General features: G+C 39.6%; 1 protein-coding gene across 1 annotated transcript; it reads left to right on the forward strand.

Moving 5' to 3' along the window:
• The first annotated feature begins 2,544 nt into the window (after positions 1-2,544).
• On the forward strand, positions 2,545-5,068 carry LOC102792093 (uncharacterized). Its single transcript, XM_006794411.3, has 3 exons — positions 2,545-3,103; positions 4,366-4,553; positions 4,687-5,068. Exons 1-3 carry the CDS (start codon positions 2,668-2,670, stop codon positions 4,831-4,833), a joined length of 771 nt encoding a protein of 256 aa, XP_006794474.3. The 5' UTR covers positions 2,545-2,667; the 3' UTR covers positions 4,834-5,068.
• Positions 5,069-21,558: the final 16,490 nt, after the last annotated feature.

The raw sequence follows: 21,558 nt of genomic DNA on the forward strand, positions 1-21,558 counted from the left end.
AGCAGCTACTCAATTTATTCTTATTGTCATGTATGTCCTATTTGTCAGGTGACAGAAGAACCAACTCAAAGCTCAGAGAGCAATGGTGATACAAGATCACAGGTGAAGTTGGATGATGACTTGGTGGTTCATGACTGTATTTGAAGCACGTGTGTGACTGCATGTATTTGGAATGTCTCACTGTTATTCATCAGGTGACAGAGGCAGCTCTGCCATGTTGTAGCTCGGACAGAGGTGAAGAGGCGAGGTCACAGGTGACTGACTGATGATTTGGTGCTGTAGATTAAATAGTATTTATTAAATACTAGTTAATACTAAATAATTATTACCAATTGTTAGGCTGCTGGTGTAAATTGATTCATTAGTGTTTATTTGACAAAGAATCTGAATTGACACGTCTCACTTTTTATATGGCACGAATCAATGTGTTATTTTATCATGTGGCAATATGTCCTAGTGCAGTCAGAGGGGAAGAGCCAGGGCCAAAGCTGAGGCACATCAAGCACATAGTAATAATTTTAATCTGAGGATAAAACGCATGTACTGAGGCTGGAAGAAGCTTCAGTGCTCTCAGAAGACTAAAAACATGGCTAAGGTCAACAATGACTCAAATGAGATTAAACAATGCTGCTGTATGTCCACCAGCAAAGACTGGACAGTATAGATGTAAAACAAACATGCCAGCAGTTTATCTCAGTTAACGAGAGGAGCAGGCATGTGTTTGGCTCCTTCACATAGTGGACATTGAGTTGTTGTGTGGGACACCAGGAGTCCGTGTCTGTTGCTGTAACAGTAGTTCATGTTTAGAATAAAAAATCCCAGCTCACTGAGTTGATCGGGGCAATAGTGCCTAAAATGTTGCATAATTTTGCTGAGAGATCTTTTACTTTGTGGTAATCTTAGATGAGTAGTTTTATGGACAAAAACCAGCAGGTCATTCAATGTTCCCTTAGTGCTAATGTATAAGAGATGTTGGTGTACTATAACTGAACTAATGTTGTTAATTTCTTAAAGTCATATTCTTTTATTGTCATGACTCTATTTTTATTTTTGTATGATACTTGATTTATATGGAATATGAACTAAAGTCTAAAATACTTAAGCAATTTAACGTTATACAATTCACATATAAAACTATGAATTGTAATTTTAAATGGTTTAAAAGCATGTAGAATAGCATATGTAGGCAAGTATATTTCTCCTTTTTTTATTATCAAGAAGCAAAGACAAAAAGGGGGAAAAAAAGAAACAGGGCAGGGTTCGTGGTTGAATCATCCGTCCCCACCAATGCCAAAACCAAATCTATGCCCTTGGGTCTGTTCATGGTAATCTTTTTTTTAAAAACAGATTTTTTTTTCATGTACTCAAATTCATGGGACATTTTTATTATAATGTAGTAAAAGAAAAAAAAGACCAATTCTGAGCCAGGAAATTAAGATGAAAATGAAATAATTCATACAAACAGTATCTCTTCAAAAAAAAAAATTATCTACATTTTTTTTGTCTCTGTCTTAAATGTTAACCCTCAGGCTGTGTTTGAAAATATTTATTGTGTGTAAAACATTGCTTACATGTTTTTTTGTTTGTTTGTTTGTTTTTGATGGGCAGTAAGAGATAAGAGGTATTCAACTATTTGATTTCAACATCTTATAGTTTCTCCTCAAACATTTGTGCTGCCTTCAGAGGCTCCAAATGCAATTACACTGTAATAAATCAGTAATTTCTTAAATAGGATTTAATTTACATAAGTAGGCTATATATCATATTTCTATTTAGAAGATAACAAGGATCTGTTAATTTGCTCCTCCTTAAAAAAACTGCAAATAATTTTAAAAAAAAAATTAAATAAAAGTGCACGTATTCACTTTTTCTTGGTTTCTTTGGTTCGTTCCCCAAATTATCCTTAAAAAATTGCAAAGCACCAAGTCTAGTTCTTGAAATGCTTTATGCAAACCAGCACCACATCTTTTGCCTCTCAAAACTACCTCATGTCGCTTTCATCATATGCATTGTTTAAAACAAGACAGTCGGAAAAATCTGCTGTCAGTTTTATTTTTAAAGCGCTGCGAGGCCCTTAAATTTACATGTTATGGAGGCTGATGCAAGATGCAGGGTTTCACTGCAATCAGCAGAAGAGACCCTGTTACTAAAGCAAGTGTCATGACTGTACAGCACAATGGAAAAAAAATACTTTGCAGCTGACACCTGCACTGGGTGGATTAAAAAAAAAAAGTCCAAGGTTTTGGTGAGGTTTTGCAAAACTTACCCTCAAACTAACGAAATTATACGAATGACAGTCATACTGTACAAATAACATTTTGCTGTAGGTTTATCTTCACTTATTAAAAAATGTCTAAAATGTACATTTCGTTCTAAGATGTAATGAGAAACATTTTTGCCCCAGAGTGACCTGACATTAGCAGCCTGCTCTGACCAATCAATTGCTCTGCTCTGACCAATCAAATTGCCAAATTTGATTGGCTCAGCACTTGATTGGCTCACTGCCCGTGGGACAATGAGAGTGACAGATTTCCCAGACTTGAAATTGATACTTTTCCCTCTGTATCTCTCTCTCTCTTTTTTTTTTTTTTTTTTAAACATAGTTCACGTTGGGTCACACGAGTGGGCCCATTTGGTTGATTTAGTGCGGACTCCACGGTTAATGAAATGTCCATGTCTTTACCTAAAGACTCAGCAGGGACAAACGACTACGCAGGGAAGCCAAAATGCGCCCGGTGCCGACACCATGGGATTATCGTCCCGAAGAAGGGCCACACAAAAATCTGCCCTTTCTTGAAGTGCCAGTGCTGGAAGTGCTACCTGATAACGGAGAGGACGAAGATCGCCGCCCTACAGAGGGGAATGAAAAGAGCCATGAAAGAGACCCGGCCCGGAGCCAGAAGGGTTAATGAGCAGGGGAACCTGGCTTTTGGGACCTTGAACCCAGATGGGGGTGCTCCATCCACATCTGAACCGATGTGCCCGCCACCCGCAGGAGGCCCGGAGAAGGGCTCACCCGCCGACCCTTGGAGTAGGCCTGAGGCGGGAGGACAGCCCGAGTACGGCTGTCGCGACAGCAGGGATGTGCTGCCGTCGGCTGGTGGTAAATTTACACCTCTCACTAAGCTAATACTGTTAATTATAAAATATGAAACGTTGAGCTCAACGGACTGGATTAACGTGAAGTGGGAAAGTCGTTAATATAAGCAGACATCTAAACGAATTAGCAAGAAATTATAAAACTAAACTGACATCTTTTTCCCTCTCCCGTATTAGCATACATATACATTTGTATGGCAGCTTGTTTCCGCCAATAAATACAAACTTTTGACTGGCAGAATTAAGCCAACTGTCCGGTTACTATATCGCTATTAAAATTTCTTAATTGCTTTATAGCTCAAATTTTAAGGTTATTATCTCAATTTGTAGTTATTTTCTCAGAAAAATGAATTAGTAAGTTGAAATTTTGAAATAATAATCTGCCATTCTTATGTCCTTCATAGGATTTCAGTTGATAGATTTTTTTTTTTTTAATTATTATTTGTTTTTAATGCATCTACATATGGAGTTAAAATCATGCTTCTGAATTAAATACCTGCACAAAAAACGAGAAAAAAGTGTGAGAGAATAGTTTGACTTGTTTCACAAATGTAATATCTTTAGGACATTAAGAGGGACAGAGAGGGGCTAAAGTTAGCAGGTTTAAACTTCATGGAGCACTGATATTCTAATTCATACAAAGTGAGACATATAAGATTTTACTGTGACTTATTTAAAGTATAAAAGTAATAATTTTGTTTATGGTCTTTGCTGATTATTCTTGTCACAAAGTTTAACAATTTGTGCCGGAGGTGCACTTGATGAAATATTCAGTGTTATTGTTTCATTATATATAACAATAAATTACATAATTAAATAGTTTAAACTACATTCATAAACTGTATTTGTTAATATTTGCTTAATCATTGATGTGGGTGTACATGCATGCAAATTAATCTATTTTTTCTTTTCCACTGTGCATCTAATTTTGTGTGATTTTTTTAATCTTACTGACCTACTTTGTCTTTTATTGTATTTATTTTATTTATTTATAATATTTATTGTATTTATTGGGCTATTCTCACTATTTTTAGGAATTTCCTGGGGTAAATAAATAATATCTTATTTTTCTCATTTCATCTGATCTTTTAAATTCTGTGTGTTTTAGTGTAGTTTTATCTTGACCCCTAAAAAAATAAACAGACTTAATAACTCAAAATTTAGACTTACTCAGAAGTAACCTAAAAATGTCTTCAGTGTTGAGTGTGAGTAAGAGTTCTGTGTTTAAATGTACAGTAGCTTATAATGCTTTATCGTTCCTTCCAGATTCACCTTTTTTCAGTGAATTCAGGCAGATGGCACGTCTGCCTCTTGTTCACTTTCCAGTTAGCATGCCAGGCTATCACGCCAGCAGCTATCCCTCTCCATCTCATCAATTCCTGCCCAACATGTGGCTGCCCCCTGTACATGTTGGGTACCTGTACCCTCCCCCACTACAGCCTGGCCCTCCAGCTGTAAGCCACTGTTTCTACTACACTACATGAAAGATGTGCTGAAAAAAATGGCTGCAGTGATCTTCGAAATGTTTCGTTAATATTGTTTAGACAGAGATGTGTAATGCAATAAATATGCTTGTATCTCTGTCAGGCTTGCAGGGGAGCCTTCTTTACCCATCAGTCACTGCCTGAGACTTTTAAGGAAGAGCTGATGTCACGGCAGCACCCACCACTTCCTGCACCCAGAGCCACTGAGCAGGAAGCTGCTCAGCAAGTTGATGAGGGGAATGAATCATAAAAAAATATGTATATACGTTTTCCCTGTTATTAAGTTATTGTGTTTCTTGTTCCCTTGTTCCAGTTCACGTTTAGGTTCTTGAATTGTTGTTGAATTGTTTAAAATTTAAAGGTTACACATCTGTTTAATTTTCTGGATTTTCAAAATCAGTTGTTAAATGTTTTATTAGGATTTTATTTTATTTTTTTAATATTTACTGTTGTTCAAATTTCCATTAAAGTATGTGTCAACATATCTATGTAGCATTTCCTTTATTTTTTTTATTTTATTTTATTATAGTTTGTTTTGTAACTGAGCCATATTGTTTGGTAGTTGTTGTTTTCTTTTGTTTGTTTGTTTGTTTTGTTGTTGTTTCCAAGCACTTTGAATTAGCTCCTGAATTCTGCAAGTTGTCCACAAGGGGGAGCAGATACACTTTCAGTCTAATCCAGGGGTTTCAAACTGACTTCAGTGACTCCACACAGTCAAGTTATAGCTCAGTTGTTCAAATTAAACAGTTATGAGTTATTCAAATTAAATAACATTATTTTTAGTGTATATAATTCATTTGATTTGTAAAGGTCAAAAATACTTTGACCATGGGTTCATTTTTGCAGATGTGTAGTAATACAGGAACAGCATTGCAGCTTATTAGAAAACTGAAGATATTCACTGCAGTTCTCACCAAACCATCGGGTGATATTGCACTTTTCTAAAGTCTGGCTTTTATCCAGTGACTGTGAAGAAAGAAGGGAAGTTTTTTTTCTGTGTTTTTGAAGTCAAACTTACCCAAACAATTCCAAACATGCACCACTCTACCTGCAGTGGCTCTGTGGCCCACTAGAGGGCCCTGCTGTACAGTTTGAGTGTTTTCACTCTCAGCAAAAAAACAAGAATGCTCCCACATTTCCTCATTTTTTTGTGTTACATTGAAAGAAGAGACAAAAGTATTAGTGTTGTTTATTACACTTAATAGGAATAAGTAGCAATGCTGGAGAAATGTCTTGACATAGCTACAGCACACTGTAAATCGGCAGATACATCAGTGGTCCTGCATTAAATCATGTCTGGTACTAAAGTGAGTAACCTATTAAGCACTTTATGCTCTCTTGGCTGTCTCTGGGTATTCACTGACCCTTTCACTCATTCACGCTGATATATTTAGCATCTTGGTGCTGTGGTTTTGCCATGCTGGTGAGATTTTCATCAGAACGATTCATGTTTGCATGAGCAACTTCAAGCCAAATCCCTAAGTGCAGCACTCAGGAGGCCGGGGATTGCCTGAATTTCTGAGAATACAGATAAATAATAGATGACATTCTTCTTTATTTGTCTTTTCTCCTCTTTCTCTTTACATCCCTGCTGTTTTTTCCTCTTCCTTTTTTTTCTTCCTGTTTTGTCCCTTTGGACTTACAGGAAGGTCTTCAGTCAGAACTGGAATCATTTACGGCCCTTTTATTCTAACCTCCTGAGAACCGAGGAAAGGAGCAAATCTTCCCACTTAACTTTTTTGGGATTTCCTTCCTCTTTGGCAAACAAACACATGGGGGATGTCAGTGGGGAAAGCCCAGGGTGTCCTCTATTTATTACATCAGGACTTAGTAAGATAGCTCAAATAAGTCAAAAGATACAGACCAAAAACAAATGTCCATTACAAAGGACACAAAATGAATAGGCTTGTTCTCAGGAGGATATTATAATTTCTATAGTATTTAAGAGAACAGGATTATAAGGCCAACTCATCATAAGAGCAATGAGCGCCTGTGATATTGTTTGCATGTATAAATATAAGGAAAGCACACAGAGGTGCTTCAAATACTCCAACAATAGCAAATGAAAGCCAACCTAATGTTGCTCATTATAGCCAGTAAAAGCTGAACCAGGTGCCCAGTGAGTTCTTTTAAGGTAGTCTTTCTTAAGGAGGGAGAAGGCCTATCACCCGGGCTGAAAGCATGGCTTTTAACAGTTTTGGGTAGTGCTGCTTTTCTCTTCTCAATAAAATTCAATTTTATTTACTTAGTGCCCAATTACAATGACAGTCACCCCAAGGGTTTTATGTTGAGGTAAAGACTCTACAGTAATAGAGAGAAATGTCAGACAGAACCAGGCTGAGGGAGGTGCAGGCAGCTGCTACGAGTGGATGGAGGTAAGGGGAGGGAGACGGGACAAAAGGCACACTGTGGAAAAGTTAACAGATAACTAATTATTAAATGCAGAGCGGTGTATAAACCCATATAAACACGAGAAGCTCCCAGCAGCCAGGAAGCGTAACTAAGGGAGGGTTCTGAAATATAAAATCTTTACATCTGGACTTCAGATTTGCTCCACTGTTCACAAAGTGTCAGAGATTATAAGGATTAAAGGTTTAAAGAAAAATTCATCAGGACAAAGAAACAAACTGCAATCAGTCATTGCAGATTAAAGTGAGTTAACAGCATTACTTGCATGACTGCAGATCTGCAAAACAGGTTCTTTAGGTCAACATTACCAACACGCAATTCTTCTTCAGCATAAAACTTGCCTCATATGCCTTTAGCCCCATGATCGGAAGATTGGGGGTTCGAATCCACTGAACGAGTACCCTGAGGTACCCCTGAGCGAGGTGCGATCCCTACACACTGCTCCCCAGGCGCCCAGTGGCTGCCCACTGCTTCACCGAGTGAATGGGTTAAATGCAGAGAGGAATTTCTCCACGGGGATCAATAAAGTATACATTATTATTATTAATAAACATCACAGTGAATGTCAGCAACAAAGAACAAGCAAGTGTATTTACTTTCAACAATGTGGAGTCTCCAGGTAACTGAAAAAGCACCAACTGTGAATCTTTTGATCTTGTGTTGAATTATTTCAACTCAAACATGTTCAGATTCCTGGTGAAAAACTCAGTACGTTTGATAGAAAAAGATCAGAGACGTTTTGTAGGTTTTAGTCTATAAAGTGAAAAAGAAAAACAGCTAAACCAAGGCTGGGTTGATATTTATATCACGCAGTATGCTTCCAGAATTCACTTTATAAAGGTTGGTAAAAATTTTCCAGTTGCCGCCTACGCACAGCCCCGAGGAAAATTCATAACCTGACAGTCTCTCCTGAGTTATGGAGTTAGGTAAGGTTGGCGTCAGTTACAGTGAACACATAAGCAGCTTAGATGAACTTGTTTTATTGAAAGCCTAAGCTACTGTTTTGCTGCACACTGCAGAGGTCAAGCTTTTGAAACCAAAAATCAGCAATGGAAAATCACTCGGTCTATATTTTTCTTTAGTTCTGTTTGCAAAAATGCACTTAAAGAAATGCAAAAGTACTCATTATTCACCCAATGCATCATGCATTGTTTCAGTCTTGCATTATTTAACTGGTAAAAGTGACTGCTGTATGTTAAAGGTCCCCAGTTGTGTTTTCAGGCATCACACTGTCTGTTTCACAGTCTGCACTGATGCCTAACACTGCATTTTCTTGCATGACTGTTCAACCCCCCCAAACAAAAACAGTTAGAAACTCTGCTTGTGGAACTTGTGACTGACCATAGGTTCTAAAGATAATGATCTTCAGCAGCCCTTTTAGCGAGTGCATGTAATTGTGTAGTGGTGTTTTCAGTTTCAACCAAACTTGGCAGCTTTGTGATCTCCAAAATTGAGCGTTGTTCACACATTGTTAAGAGAACAAGTCATAATGTTTTCCTAACTCAAACCATTTATTTATTGTCTTGCCGCCCCAAACTGCAAGCAAAAAGAAAACACTGACATAATGCATCAACAACATGACATGAATGAATGCAGAGTTTGTACCTCTTTTAACTCGTGCAATAAACAGAAGATTTATGTGCCCACTTCAGTGTTTTTGTTGCTTTTTTGCAAGCCCTTTGGATACACAGTGGAAGGAATTGTGAGCAGACTGAATGCTGACTGGTCAAAAACACGAAACGGAAAAGGAGCAATCGCAGAGTTCTGGTGGATGTAGTGAGGGGAAAAAACACATCGAAGATCACAAACAGTGGCTACAATCAAGGCTGAAAGGAGAACCCTAAGATGTAGTGCAATGGCACAGTGTGGGAGAAATATTATCTCGGATATAGGTCACAATCATTTCTATTTTGAGTGCCACTATATTACAGCACAGTCCTCCTTTGTGTCTAAGCTGACTGTGCGGTTATTCTGAGACTCTCTGCTCTTTGTTTAGTCAGACAACTGACTTTAGTTTTTGCACACCAAATCAGATGTTTATGTTTTATAACACAATCTCGTCCGTCATCACAGAAAGCGTCCTCTACAACTCAAAAATTACTTGGAAAAAAAACCTACAAAGAGCATGTCAACACAAGAATTACTGCCGGTAAGAGTGAAAGACTTTCCTCAGAATCTCCACCCTGAATAAGAATGTGTTGCTGCAGATGTAGAGATAACAGCTTCAACACTTGGCTGTGTTTCACCAGGAGGGACTTTTTTAAGCTGCCTTGAAAGATTGTGTCAAATTCAGAGATAACAGATACCATCTCATCACTGCTCACAAGAACTGGTTTCCTGCAAATTCAAATTATAACAGTGGGAAAGAAACCACACCGGGTGGGTAATTTATAGGATACGATAATAAGAAATCACATCTAAGAGCTTAAGTACTTTGTACAGAGTTTTTATTTAATGTCTTTCAAAATCGACCATGAAGCCATGAAGACAGTAACCCTCTGGGCTGTATGTGACCATTGACACTAAGTGCTTCTGTTAATGGAATGTGGCCTGACCGGGAGGACTACAAACATTTACTGGATGTGCTAAAGAATGTGTAAAAACAATAATTGCTTGGGCAAGTCTGTTTTTTATTACAGAGATCAATCACTCTAATTGTTTCAAACAAACTGACAGCTATCACAACTATAAAAATTAATTAGTTGTAGTAATTATCACTTTTTCCCAGACACAGGGTGCCTCATGTCGGGAGACCTTCTGCGTAGATGATTGCTAAAAGTTTTGCACACATTAATCTGAGCGCTTCTCTGTACAGATGTGAGAGAGGATTCAGTTGTGTTAATAAATCCTAAAGTTCAAAGTCAGTTTCAATAACTTAAAAAAAAAAGAGTAGTCTGTTTATGCATAATCATTCCGACACACGTTATTTTACTTGCGCAACATGTTTTCCTGCAGCGTTTCAATGAGGTGAAAAACTTTTAAAGCATGATTCAAGATAGAACAACAATTTATTTTACGCAAGCATCTTTAATTTGTGAGCCAGTAGCAGATCTGTGCATCGCTCAGTGACTGAAAAATACTTCTTGCACTGGAAATGAAGGATAAAGAAGCATAAAATGTAATTACCTGTATTCACTTCAAGTTTTACTTTATTGCAGTTTGTCAACAGATACTCTTCTTGCTCTGCACAATAAGACTGCTGGCACCACCGATGACACTACATTATTGTAGTTGTCAGCTCTGCAAGAGAAACACTAAGAAGTAAAAAGAAAAGCATATTGTGTCCCAAGACCTTCAACATAACCTGAACTGTGGACATACGAGAGATTATGTTCCTCTTAGCTGTTCCAACATTTGCTGCTTGGTCTCACTTTTTAAATAAACAATCACACTTATGCAGACCAAAGTTGGTATAAGGATTGCTGATAATATGATAAAAATGTATGACTTTCGTATTTGTTATTATGTTGAAATAAGGGAATACTTTGAAATTTTGAGAAAACTGCAATGATCAGAGAGTAGATAAGATTGAGCCGGGCCCTCAAACTGGGCGTGGCTGTGCCTCGGGGGGAACCAATATCTATCTACAATCACTTTTTAAATCTCTGTTGTGACAGTGTGTTATTTTGCCTTGAGAAAAAAAAGTAAAAGTAGTTGTTCTGGCTTTTAATGAGGCTAATGTGCCGTTGTAGGTTGCAGAACATGCCACACCTTAAAGTTTATCTAGGAATCTCTCATAGAAAATTCTGCCGTTGAAGGTAAAATTTACCTTTAGCAACAAACTAGGCAGAAGTGCAATGCTCCAGTTATGTGACACCATGGTGTGAGAACACGTTGGCTAATAATGTAGCTCAGTGACAAACTTCAGCTGTCATGCTCAGTACTCGTTGGCCGCTCCATGAAAGTGTGGATCTCTCCTTGTATTAACAGTTAGGTTAGTGATGTTGGATCGCTTATACCAGCTGAGAATTATCGAAACTGGTTTCTTGAACATGACGAGGGACATGGATGTGCAGCACAGAAATCTGCAGAAACTGGCCCATGCTATCAAAACTCTTTCCAGCACCTTTTTGAATCTATGCCATGAAGAACTGAAGGAATTCAAAAGGTAAAGGCTGTTCCAAACCAGTCCTACTAAGGTGTCTAATAAATATGACGGATGGTCTGTGTGGGCAGAAGTCTTTCTTTTTGAAAGCATTTGCACATTTTTGGAGACTTAACGCTTCTGCTGCAATTATTTTGAGTGCAAAAGCATGGTTACATGAGTGCTCATCAGTTAAAATTTAAAGTGTTGGACACTGTCACTTCTCACCCTCAGCTCACTACAGCAAAAAGAATGGTGCCACCAAACTTTTGCAACAATCATGCTCAACTATTGCAATCATCAACTCCAGTCAGAGATAGCGCCACTGCACTCTTATAATCAGGTATGACCTCAGAAAATGTGTTCAATAACTGCTTGTGTGTTTGGATTTTTGGGGTGGAATATTTCTGAAATGGGATCTTCTGGTCTAAGCTCAGAGGAGTGTGTTCCAGTGAAGAACTGTGGGTTTTGGATAAGAGATATTTTTTGAATACAAGCATGATCAGCAAAGGGAAACTCTCGGAATGGAAATAATCAAAAGAAAAACACAATCTGGGTTATTTTTGAATCCTTCTGTACAAAAGTGGACAGGTATTAATGACGAGAAGCATTTGGGGGCTGCTGGAGCAGAACGAGGTGGGTGTGGTGCTGACATGAACAAACAATGAAAACACTGTTGAAGAAACATTCCTGGCCTTGTCCTTTAGTTTCAAGCACATAAGGAAAAAGTTGAGCAATATCCTGCAGGACTGTTAGCAAAGGGGAGCAAAAAAAGGAGTTCCTTGTCAGATAAGGGAGCAAAGAAAGACAGAAGTGACGTTTGAAATGAGATTTTAATTCTGTAAATACTATAAATAACAATTAGCAGTCTAAGAGCTCTCGTCATGCATCTGTACACTTGCATCAGACACTCAGTTTTCTAAATGATGCTGTCATAATTTTAAGGCTATCAATATTTACAATAGTAAACTGTTTTGTAAGTTCGATCTTTAGGTTTGACCAGATCCGCCGAAGCCGCTGAAAGACCGCACCTGCTTTTACAATCCGACACACAACGTCATGCTCAGCATCTCCATCACTTGCCAGGATGCTGCCCAGGTAGGTGAATTGATTCACCTCCTCCAGCAGTTGCAGTCCTGCCGTAATGGGGTCCTGTATCGTCACGTAACCTATCCTCATGACCTTTGTCTTGTTTCCACTGATCCGTAAGCCCACTTTGGCTGCCTCTTGCTCCAAGCATGATGTCATATTAGTCATGTTTTTCTGATCGTCAGCCAAGAAAGCGATGGTGTTGGGCGAAGTTGAGGTCCTCCAGGCGTTTTGGTGGATGGCAAGGTATCCTAAAGCCGTCTTGGTCCATGGCACTCCGCATAACAAAGTCGACGGCAAGAAGGAAGAGGAAGGGAGAGAGGATACACCCTTGCCTCACACCAGTCTCAGTGTTGAAGAAATCTGTGTAGCCATCCTCTGTAAGGACGCAGCAACTGGATTGAAGGTAGAGAGTTTGAAATATTTTGACTAACTGTTCAGGGATGCCATATGACGGGGCAATGCTCCAGAGGGAATCTCGATGGACACTATCAAATCCCTTTGTGAAATCGACGAAAGTAATCGAGAGACACTGTTGGTATTCCAAACTCGATGATGGTGCACAAGATGAAGATCTGTTCTATGCATGACCAGCCACTGCGAAATTCAGCTTGTTCTTCCCGGAGTTTCTGGTCCACCGCCTTATGGAGTCTTCGGAGGAGGACAAAGCTAATCACTTTGCCCGTAACAGAAAGGAGTGTGATTCCTTGCCAGTTGCCAGGTTGTCTTTATTTGGGAGCTTTATAATGACTCCTCTTCACCACTTTTCTGGCACTTGCATGGATGACCAGCATGAATTGAAAAGGTCAGTTATTTCATTGACGAGGCATTGTCTGCCGTGCTTAAGCATTTCTGCAGAAACCATGTCCAAACTTTGCCATTTTTGAGGAATTTGATAGCAGCTGCTGTTTCCTCGGTGATTATGGCGTCTGTCCTCACATCTAAGTCGTTGGCTTGGTTGGGCGTGTTGAAGACAAATGAATTATCGAGGGGTACTGATTCAAGGTCTCTTTGAAGTGTCCACTCAACAGGCGTCTCGTTCCAATTTGGTCAGCAGCGGCTTGCCAGTTTTGTCTTTGACAGGTACTGCCTGCCCACTCTTCACACCAGTGCACAGACGATGCAAATGACGATCGTGTCATTTTTCTTAACTGCTTCCTGCCCTTCATGTCCCTTCTGGTCTATCCAGTCTCGCTTGTCCTGTCTACAGCTCCGCTTCACTCTGCAATCTAATTCCATGTAAGCCATTTCAGTGTTTTCATTGTCGGGCATGCCTCCGTTCATCAATTAGAACCCAGGTCCGTTCCACTTCTCCTCAGCATCGTCTACCTCCACCAGCGCCTCAAACGGGTCAGAATCAGGAAGAAAGATGACTGAATGCGACAGGTTTGTTGATGTCAGAGGGGCTGGTGTGATTATTCCAGACACTGCTGATGTACTGGGATTTTCCCACACAGCCAGAACAAAGTAACAAATATATTTCGTAGTGACGTATATGTAGAACTCTGTTCACAATAGAGAGAATAACTTTTAGTTGAACAACAGCGACATTGGTCTATGTCTGTAAAAGATTTGCTTTCTTAGTGTCTATTCAATTCAATTCAATTCAATTCAATTTTATTTATATAGCGCCAAATCACAACAAAAGTCGCCTCAAGGCGCTTCATAGATACAGACAAAAACCCAACAATCATATGACCCCCTAGAGCAAGCACTTTGGCAACAGTGGGAAGGAAAAACTCCCTTTTAACAGGAAGAAACCTCTGGCAGAACCAGGCTCAGGGAGGGGCGGCCATCTGCTGCGACCGGTTGGGGTGAGAGAAGGAAGACAGGATAAAAGACATGCTGTGGAAGAGAGACAGAGGTTAATAACAGATATGATTCAATACAGAGAGGTCTGTTAATACATAGTGAGCGAGAAGGGTGACTGGAAAGGAAAAACTCAATGCATCATGGGAATCCCCCGGCAGCCTACATCTATTGCAGCATAACTAAGGGAGGATTCAGGGTCACCTGGTCCAGCCCTAACTATATGCTTTAGCAAAAAGGAAAGTTTTAAGCCTAATCTTAAAAGTAGAGATAGTGTCTGTCTCCCGAATCCAAACTGGAAGCTGGTTCCACAGAAGAGGGGCCTGAAAACTGAAGGCTCTGCCTCCCATTCTACTTTTAAATACTCTAGGAACAACAAGTAGGCCTGCAGAGCGGGAGCGAAGTGCTCTAATAGGGTGATATGGTACTACAAGGTCATTAAGATAAGATGGGGCCTGATTATTTAAGACCTTGTATGTGAGGAGCAGAATTTTGAATTCAATTCTGGATTTAACAGGAAGCCAATGAAGGGAAGCCAAAACAGGAGAAATATGCTCTCTCTTTCTAGTCCCTGTCAGTACTCTTGCTGCAGCATTTTGGATTAACTGAAGGCTTTTCAGTGAGTTTTTTGGACATCCTGATAATAATGAATTGCAGTAGTCCAGCCTGGAAGTAATAAATGCATGAACTAGTTTTTCAGCGTCACTCTGAGACAGGATATTTCTAATTTTAGAGATGTTGCGCAAATGGAAGAACGCAGTCTTACATATTTGTTTAATATGTGCGTTGAAGGACATATCCTGGTCAAAAATGACTCCAAGGTTCCTCACAGTGTTACTGGAGGCCAAGGTAATGCCATCCAGAGTAAGAATCTAGTTAGATACCATATTTCTAAGCTTTTCAGCGCCGAGTACAATGACCTCAGTTTTATCTGAGTTAAGAAGCAGAAAGTTAGTGGCCATCCAAGTCTTTATGTCTTTAAGACATTCCTGCAGTTTAACTAATTGGTGTGTGTTATCTGGCTTCATGGACAGATAGAGCTGGGTGTCATCTACATAGCAGTGAAAATGTATGCTATGTCTTCTAATGATGCTGCCTAGGGGAAGCATGTATAATGTAAACAGAATTGGTCCTAGCACTGAACCCTGTGGAACTCCATAATTAACCTCAGTGTGTGAAGAGGACTCTCCATTTACATGCACAAATTGGAGTCTATTAGATAGATATGATACAAACCACTGCAGTGCAATACCTGTAATACCTACAGCATGTTCTAATCGCTCTAATAGGATATTATGGTCAACAGTATCGAATGCTGCACTAAGGTCAAGAAGGACAAGCACAGAGATGAGTCCACTGTCAGAGGCCATAAGAAGATCATTTGTAACCTTCACTAAAGCTGTTTCTGTGCTGTGATGAGCTCTGAAACCTGACTGAAACTCTTCAAATAAACCATTCCTCTGCAGATGATCTGTTAGCTGTTTGACAACTACTCTTTCAAGGATTTTTGATATGAAAGGAAGGTTGGAGATTGGCCTATAATTAGCTAAGACTGCTGGGTCTAGAGATGGCTTTTTGAGTAAAGGTTTAACTGCAGCCACCTTGAAGGCCTGTGGTACATAGCCGATTATTAGAGATAGGTTGATCATATATAAGATCGAAGAATTAATCAATGGCAGGACTTCTTTGAGCAGTTTTGTAGGAATGGGGTCTAAAAGACACGTTGATGGTTTGGAGGAAGTAATTATTGCAGTTAACTCAGAAAGATCGATTGGAGAAAAAGAGTCTAACTTAACATCAATGGTACTAAGAGTAGCTGTTGGTAATATTACATCTGTGGGATGATTATTGGTAATTTTTTCTCTAATGATAAAAATTTTATTTGTGAAGAAGTTCATGAAGTCATCACTAGTTAATGTTAAAGGGATGGTTGGCTCAAAAGAGCTCTGACTTTTTTTCAGCCTGGCTACAGTGCTGAAGAGAAACCTGGGGTTGTTCTTATTTTCTTCAATCAGTGATGAGTAGTAAGCTGTTCTGGCTTTGCGGAGGGCTTTTTTATAAAGCAACAAACTATTTCTCCAGGCTAAATGATGATCCTCTAAATTTGTGACACGCCATTTCCTCTCCAGATTACGAGTCATCTGCTTTAGGGTACGTGTTTGAGAATTATACCACGGGGTCAGGTACTTCTGATTAGAGACCTTAGTTTTCACCGGAGCTACAGTATCCAGAGTCGTACGTAGTGAGGAGGTGAAATTATTAACAAGATAATCGACCTCTGTTGGGGTAGCGTTCAGATAGCTGCTCTGCTCTGTGTTGGTACAGGGCATTGACGATGATAACAGTGGCTGGATTATATTCTTAAACTTAGTTACAGCGCTTTCAGAAAGACATCTACTTTGATAAAGTCCACTCTCCACTGCCGTGTAATCAATTATTGTAAATGTAAATGTTATCAAGAAATGATCAGACAGGAGAGGGTTTTCAGGAAACACTGTTAAATGTTCAGTTTCTATGCCATATGTTAAAACAAGATCTAGAGTGTGATTAAAGTGGTGGGTGGGTTCTTTTACATTTTGAGAGAAACCAATTGAGTCTAACAACAGATTAAATGCCATGTTGAGGCTGTCATTTTTAGCATCAACATGGATGTTAAAATCACCCACAATAATTATTTTATCTGAGCTCAGAACTAAATTAGATATAAAGTCTGAGAAATCAGACAGAAACTCTGTGTAAGGCCCAGGTGGACGATAGATGATAACAAGTAAGACTGGTTTCTGAGTTTCACAGCTGGGGTGGACAATGTTAAGCATCAGGCTTTCAAATGAATTAAAAGTCTGTCTTGGTCTTTCATTAATTAATAGACTGGTGTGAAAAATTGCTGCCACACCGCCCCCTTACGGTGGCCCCTAGAGACAAAGCACGTACAAACTCCAAAACACTTGCAAACTCCAAAACACTTGCAAACTCCAAAACACTTGCAAACTCCAAAACACATGCAAACTCCAAAACACTTGCAAACTCCAAAACACTTGCAAACTCCAAAACACATGCAAACTCCAAAACACTTGCAAACTCCAAAACACATGCAAACCCCAAAGCACATGCAAATTCCAAAACACAACGGAAGTGCTCCAGGACGCTAGGGGCAGTGTTGAGCTCAATTTGCAAAATAAACGGCAAGTTTGTCTGTATGGGACGGTCTAGTCTCCGTCGCGCTTCCCAGGTTGCCTAGCAACCATGATACTAACCGCTGGAAACGTGTCATACAACTTTGTTTGACAGAAATGAAGGAAAACATATTTTGTTCATTTGTTTGTTTGTTTCTACAAGAGCTTTGTGTGATTTGATAAGTATCTGAGGCTGAGACCACAGGACAGTAAAACATGATTTTTGGGCTTCATTTCTGTACTGAACAGTCATTTAAGATTAGTTAGTAAATAACAATTAGCTAATGTTGTTCATGAGACTAAAGTCATATCACTTTGGTAATGTAACTATAATATGGCCAATATTATAGTTATTATATTAATCATTATGAGCTATTACAGCAGTGAACAACTCTGTGTCAAATACTGAGCCTCAGTACAGATTCAAGTTGCAGTTATTTATATGTCTTATCACCTTAAATCTTCACTCAAAGACAAGTATATTTGACAGTGCATATATAGGTGTATCATATATAAGAGACAAATGTTGTTCCTTCAGTATGTTGGCATTACTAAATTTGGCTCATTGCTTACATATATTTATAAAAAGAAAATGTACGAGCTGTGATAACTGTTTCTGATAGAATAAAGAGTAGACTGATATATTGAATATTCCTTTATTGGGTGAGAAAATCAGACCATGTCATAACTGCTTTAAGTCATACAGAATAGATATCAGAGCCTTACACAGGCTGACTTCTGCTAAATGGGTCAAACTGGGCAGAAAGTATACAAACACATAACATCCTTATAGAATATGATGTAACACTATAGATCAACTTACCTCAGAATATATAAAGCATATAAACAATTACAGCAATATGATGCAACAAACACAGCAGTGCTACTAATCCAAAATACTCAAAGCTTCATAGAACTGAAACAAACATTTATTTTTAGCTCCATTCTGCTGCTGATACATACTTTAGGTTTCTGAACATTAAACTTGTTTCTTCTTTTCACAGTGTGTAACTTGAAGGCCCTGAGTACTTTCTCCCACACTGAAAACACTGGAATGATAAAATTATTTGAACATTACCTAATAAGACTGATTCAGGACAGACAATTAGTTATGTTAAACTTTCCTAGCAGTCCTTCACAAACAGGGAACAGTCTGTCTATTCTCTCCATCTGTCAGCTGCTGCTGGCTCTTCCTCCTCCTCTTCCTCACACACTGCTGAGTCCTGGTGGATCATCAGGGGTGCAAAGCCTCACAGATGATATGCAGCAGTGGGTCCCTCAGTCTGTCCTCACTCTGGACACTTGCAGTTGTCACACATGGAAATCAAATGTGTGATAAGCTGCAGGATTCAAACACACGTGTAACTTATAAATACATGTTCATACTTTTATTCCACAATCAGAGAGAAAGAAAAAGAGAGAGAGTGCAGGACAGACAGACAGGTGACAGTCTCAGGTGTATACACTGCTACAAAACAGCACAAAAGAAGGAGGATTGTGTTATTACGAAACGAGAAGAGTTCCCAGATGGTACAGTGGACACATGTGTGACTGCTGTGATTAAAGCATCTTTCTTTCAGCTTAACGAGTGAACCGTCAGCTCGTTCAAACACACGTTAAAGTCCGTTTGGCTAGACACCACCGAACAAAGGCAGCAATATAACAAAGCTAACATTAACAGTGCAGTGAATCCTGCTTGTGCTGTGATATTCAGGACTGCAAACCGAGCAGCATCACTGACTTTCAGCTTGTTGTGTTTGTGGATATATGACTGACTTTAATTATCCATAAAATCATCACATTCTCTGTAAGATTAAAGTCAACTATTGAACAGCGTATATTTTGAAGTAAAGGCTTTAAAACCAAGTTAGTACAAACATCGCTAATGTCACATAACTTTCCCGACATGTGGCCAACAGTAATGTTTTAATGTTCTTCATTATAAAAAACATTTGCGCATAAATAAGTGACATAATATTCAGTACTTACTTCTGAAAGTTTACTCTTCAGCGGCTCCGCTTCCGCCGTTATTTTCGGCAAAATTATCCACACCACAGCTCTATGAAATCTGGGATATGTTGGGCCATGAAGGCTACACCGACCCATCCTTAAAATTCAGGGAAATTAAGGACGCATTTGAGGGCCGCCTTTGAATTGGGACAGCCTTCGTCATGTCGCTGTGACGTAATCGGCCTTAAAATGCGGCCTTTAAGGCTGCAGACCCCAAATCCGGTCATTGGTACTTCCTGGCTTGTGTAGTTACTAGGTAACAAAAGCTCAACACTGCCCCTAGCGTCCTGGAGCACTTCCGTTGTGTTTTGGAGTTTGCATGTGTTTTGGAGTTTGCAAGTGTTTTGGACTTTGCAAGCGTTTTGGACTTTGCAAGTGTTTTGGAGTTTGCAAGGGTTTTGCAGTTTGTACGTGCTTTGTCTCTAGGGGCCACCGTACCCCCTCGACCTGTGCTTCAAGATTTCTGGTAGTTAGAATGACTCGGGGGTGTTGATTCATTTAAACTAACATAACCATCCTGCTGCAACCAGGTTTCTGTAAGGCAGAGTAAATCAATTTGTTGATCAATTATTAAGTCATGTACTAACAGAGACTTGGAGGAGAGAGACCTAATATTTAATAATCCACATTTCACTGTTTTACTCTTTGGTTCAGGTGTGGATACTGTATTGTTCTTTCTTTGTAAATGTTTAAGTTGTTTGTTGCTAGTTTTTACTTTGTTTTTTGTCTTTTTGGAAGCGGACACAGTCTCTATGGAGATGGGTTTTTGGGGGGGTAGCAGGAGGAGGGAAGCTGCAGAGAGGCGTGTAAGACTGCAACTCTGCTTCCTGGTCCCAACTCTGGATAGTCATATTTTGAGGGGTTTAATAAATTTGTCGATATTTCTAGAAATGAGAGCTGCTCCATCCAAAGTGGGATGGATGCCATCTCTCCTAACAAGACCAGGTTTCCTCCAGAAGGTTTGCCAATTATCTATGAAGCCCACATCATTTCTGGGACACCACTCAGACAGCCAGCAATTTAAGGAGAACATGCGGCTAAACATGTCACTCCTGGTCTGATTGGGGAGGGGACCAGAGAAAACTACAGAGTCCGACATTGTTTTGGCAAAGTTGCACACCGATTCAATATTGATTTTAGTGACCTCCGATTGGCGTAACCGGGTGTCATTACTGCCGACGTGAATTATGATTTTATTGAATTTACGTTTACCCTTAGCCAGCAGTTTTAAATTTCCTTCAATGTCGCCTGCTCTGGCCCCTGGAAGACAATTGACTATGGTTGCCGGTGTCTCTAGCTTCACATGTCTGAGAACAGAATCACCAATTACCAGAGTTTGACCCCCAGCGGGTGTGTCACCGAGTGGGGAAAAACGGTTAGACAAATGAACGGGTTGGTGGTGTACCTGGGGCTTCTGTTTAGGACTACGCTTCCTCCTCACCGTTACCCAGCCGTCTTTCCCCAGCTGCTTGGGATCTGCCGGGGAACAGCTAGCGGGGCCTACACTATCTTCGGCTGCACCAGCTACAGGGGCCTGGCTAGCTAAGGGTGAGTGCAGGGTGCAAAGCCGAGTCTCCAGTTCAGTAATCCTGGCCTCCAGAGCTGCAAATATGCTACATTTGTTACAGATATCATTACTGCTAAAGGAGGCCGAGGAGTAACTAAACATCTGACACAATGAGCAAGAAAGTGCAGAAGGGACAGGTGAAGTAGCCATGGTGCTAGCGAGTCGGCTACGAGCTAAGCTAGCGAAACAGTACAGAGACAGTGAGTGGATACTTTGGCTATAAATTAGGTAGTGAGTACACAGAAAGTGTGCTTCGGATGAAGCACGTGAAGATTATACTATGAAAAAAGAATGTATTAAAAGTTGTTAATTAAACTGCTAAGCAAATAAGCTACTCAGAAACACCACTGTGTTTGAGCAGGAACAGGAAGTGATACTATACCACAGAGCGAGCGAACACCAAGTGAGACAAGTCTAGACAGTAGTATGCTCATGACAGGACTTCAGGTGTATTCATTTTGGCTCAAGACCATCCAACATGCCCAGATCTGTGTTTTACAATTCAGTAGAAGTGTGTCTTGGTGTTTGGCAAGGTACTGACATTTGCCATTTAGAAACAAAGCTGTACCGGTGTAACAAAAAGCGATTGACATGAAATGATATATGTCACATGGCAAACTTGAAAGCTTTATTCTTTAATGGTTTCTTTAAAACAGTTACTCATTATACAGCACATGTGAAACATACAACTTTTATGGAGTTATGAAAATGTGTGAGATTATTTTTTCATCTAATGAATTTAATGTGTCAAAATCTAATTATTTGAGAAAACCTGACATGTAGAGATTTGCGCCACAGGCATTTTTGGTCTAAGTGGCCCACTATGGTCGGTAT

This window comes from Neolamprologus brichardi, chromosome 22 (assembly GCF_056152115.1).
Source record: "Neolamprologus brichardi isolate AB-2024 chromosome 22, ASM5615211v1, whole genome shotgun sequence".
Classification (NCBI taxonomy): domain Eukaryota; kingdom Metazoa; phylum Chordata; class Actinopteri; order Cichliformes; family Cichlidae; genus Neolamprologus; species Neolamprologus brichardi.

What these genes read in the sequence shown, in the direction of transcription:
- LOC102792093 (XM_006794411.3), top strand. Translation starts at nt 2,668, where the DNA reads ATGTCCATGTCTTTACCTAAAGACTCAGCAGGGACAAACGACTACGCA. An exon ending in TGTGCTGCCGTCGGCTGGTG is followed by an intron (nt 3,104 to 4,365) that starts GTAAATTTACAC and finishes CGTTCCTTCCAG; the next exon opens with ATTCACCTTTTTTCAGTGAA. An exon ending in TACAGCCTGGCCCTCCAGCT is followed by an intron (nt 4,554 to 4,686) that starts GTAAGCCACTGT and finishes TATCTCTGTCAG; the next exon opens with GCTTGCAGGGGAGCCTTCTT.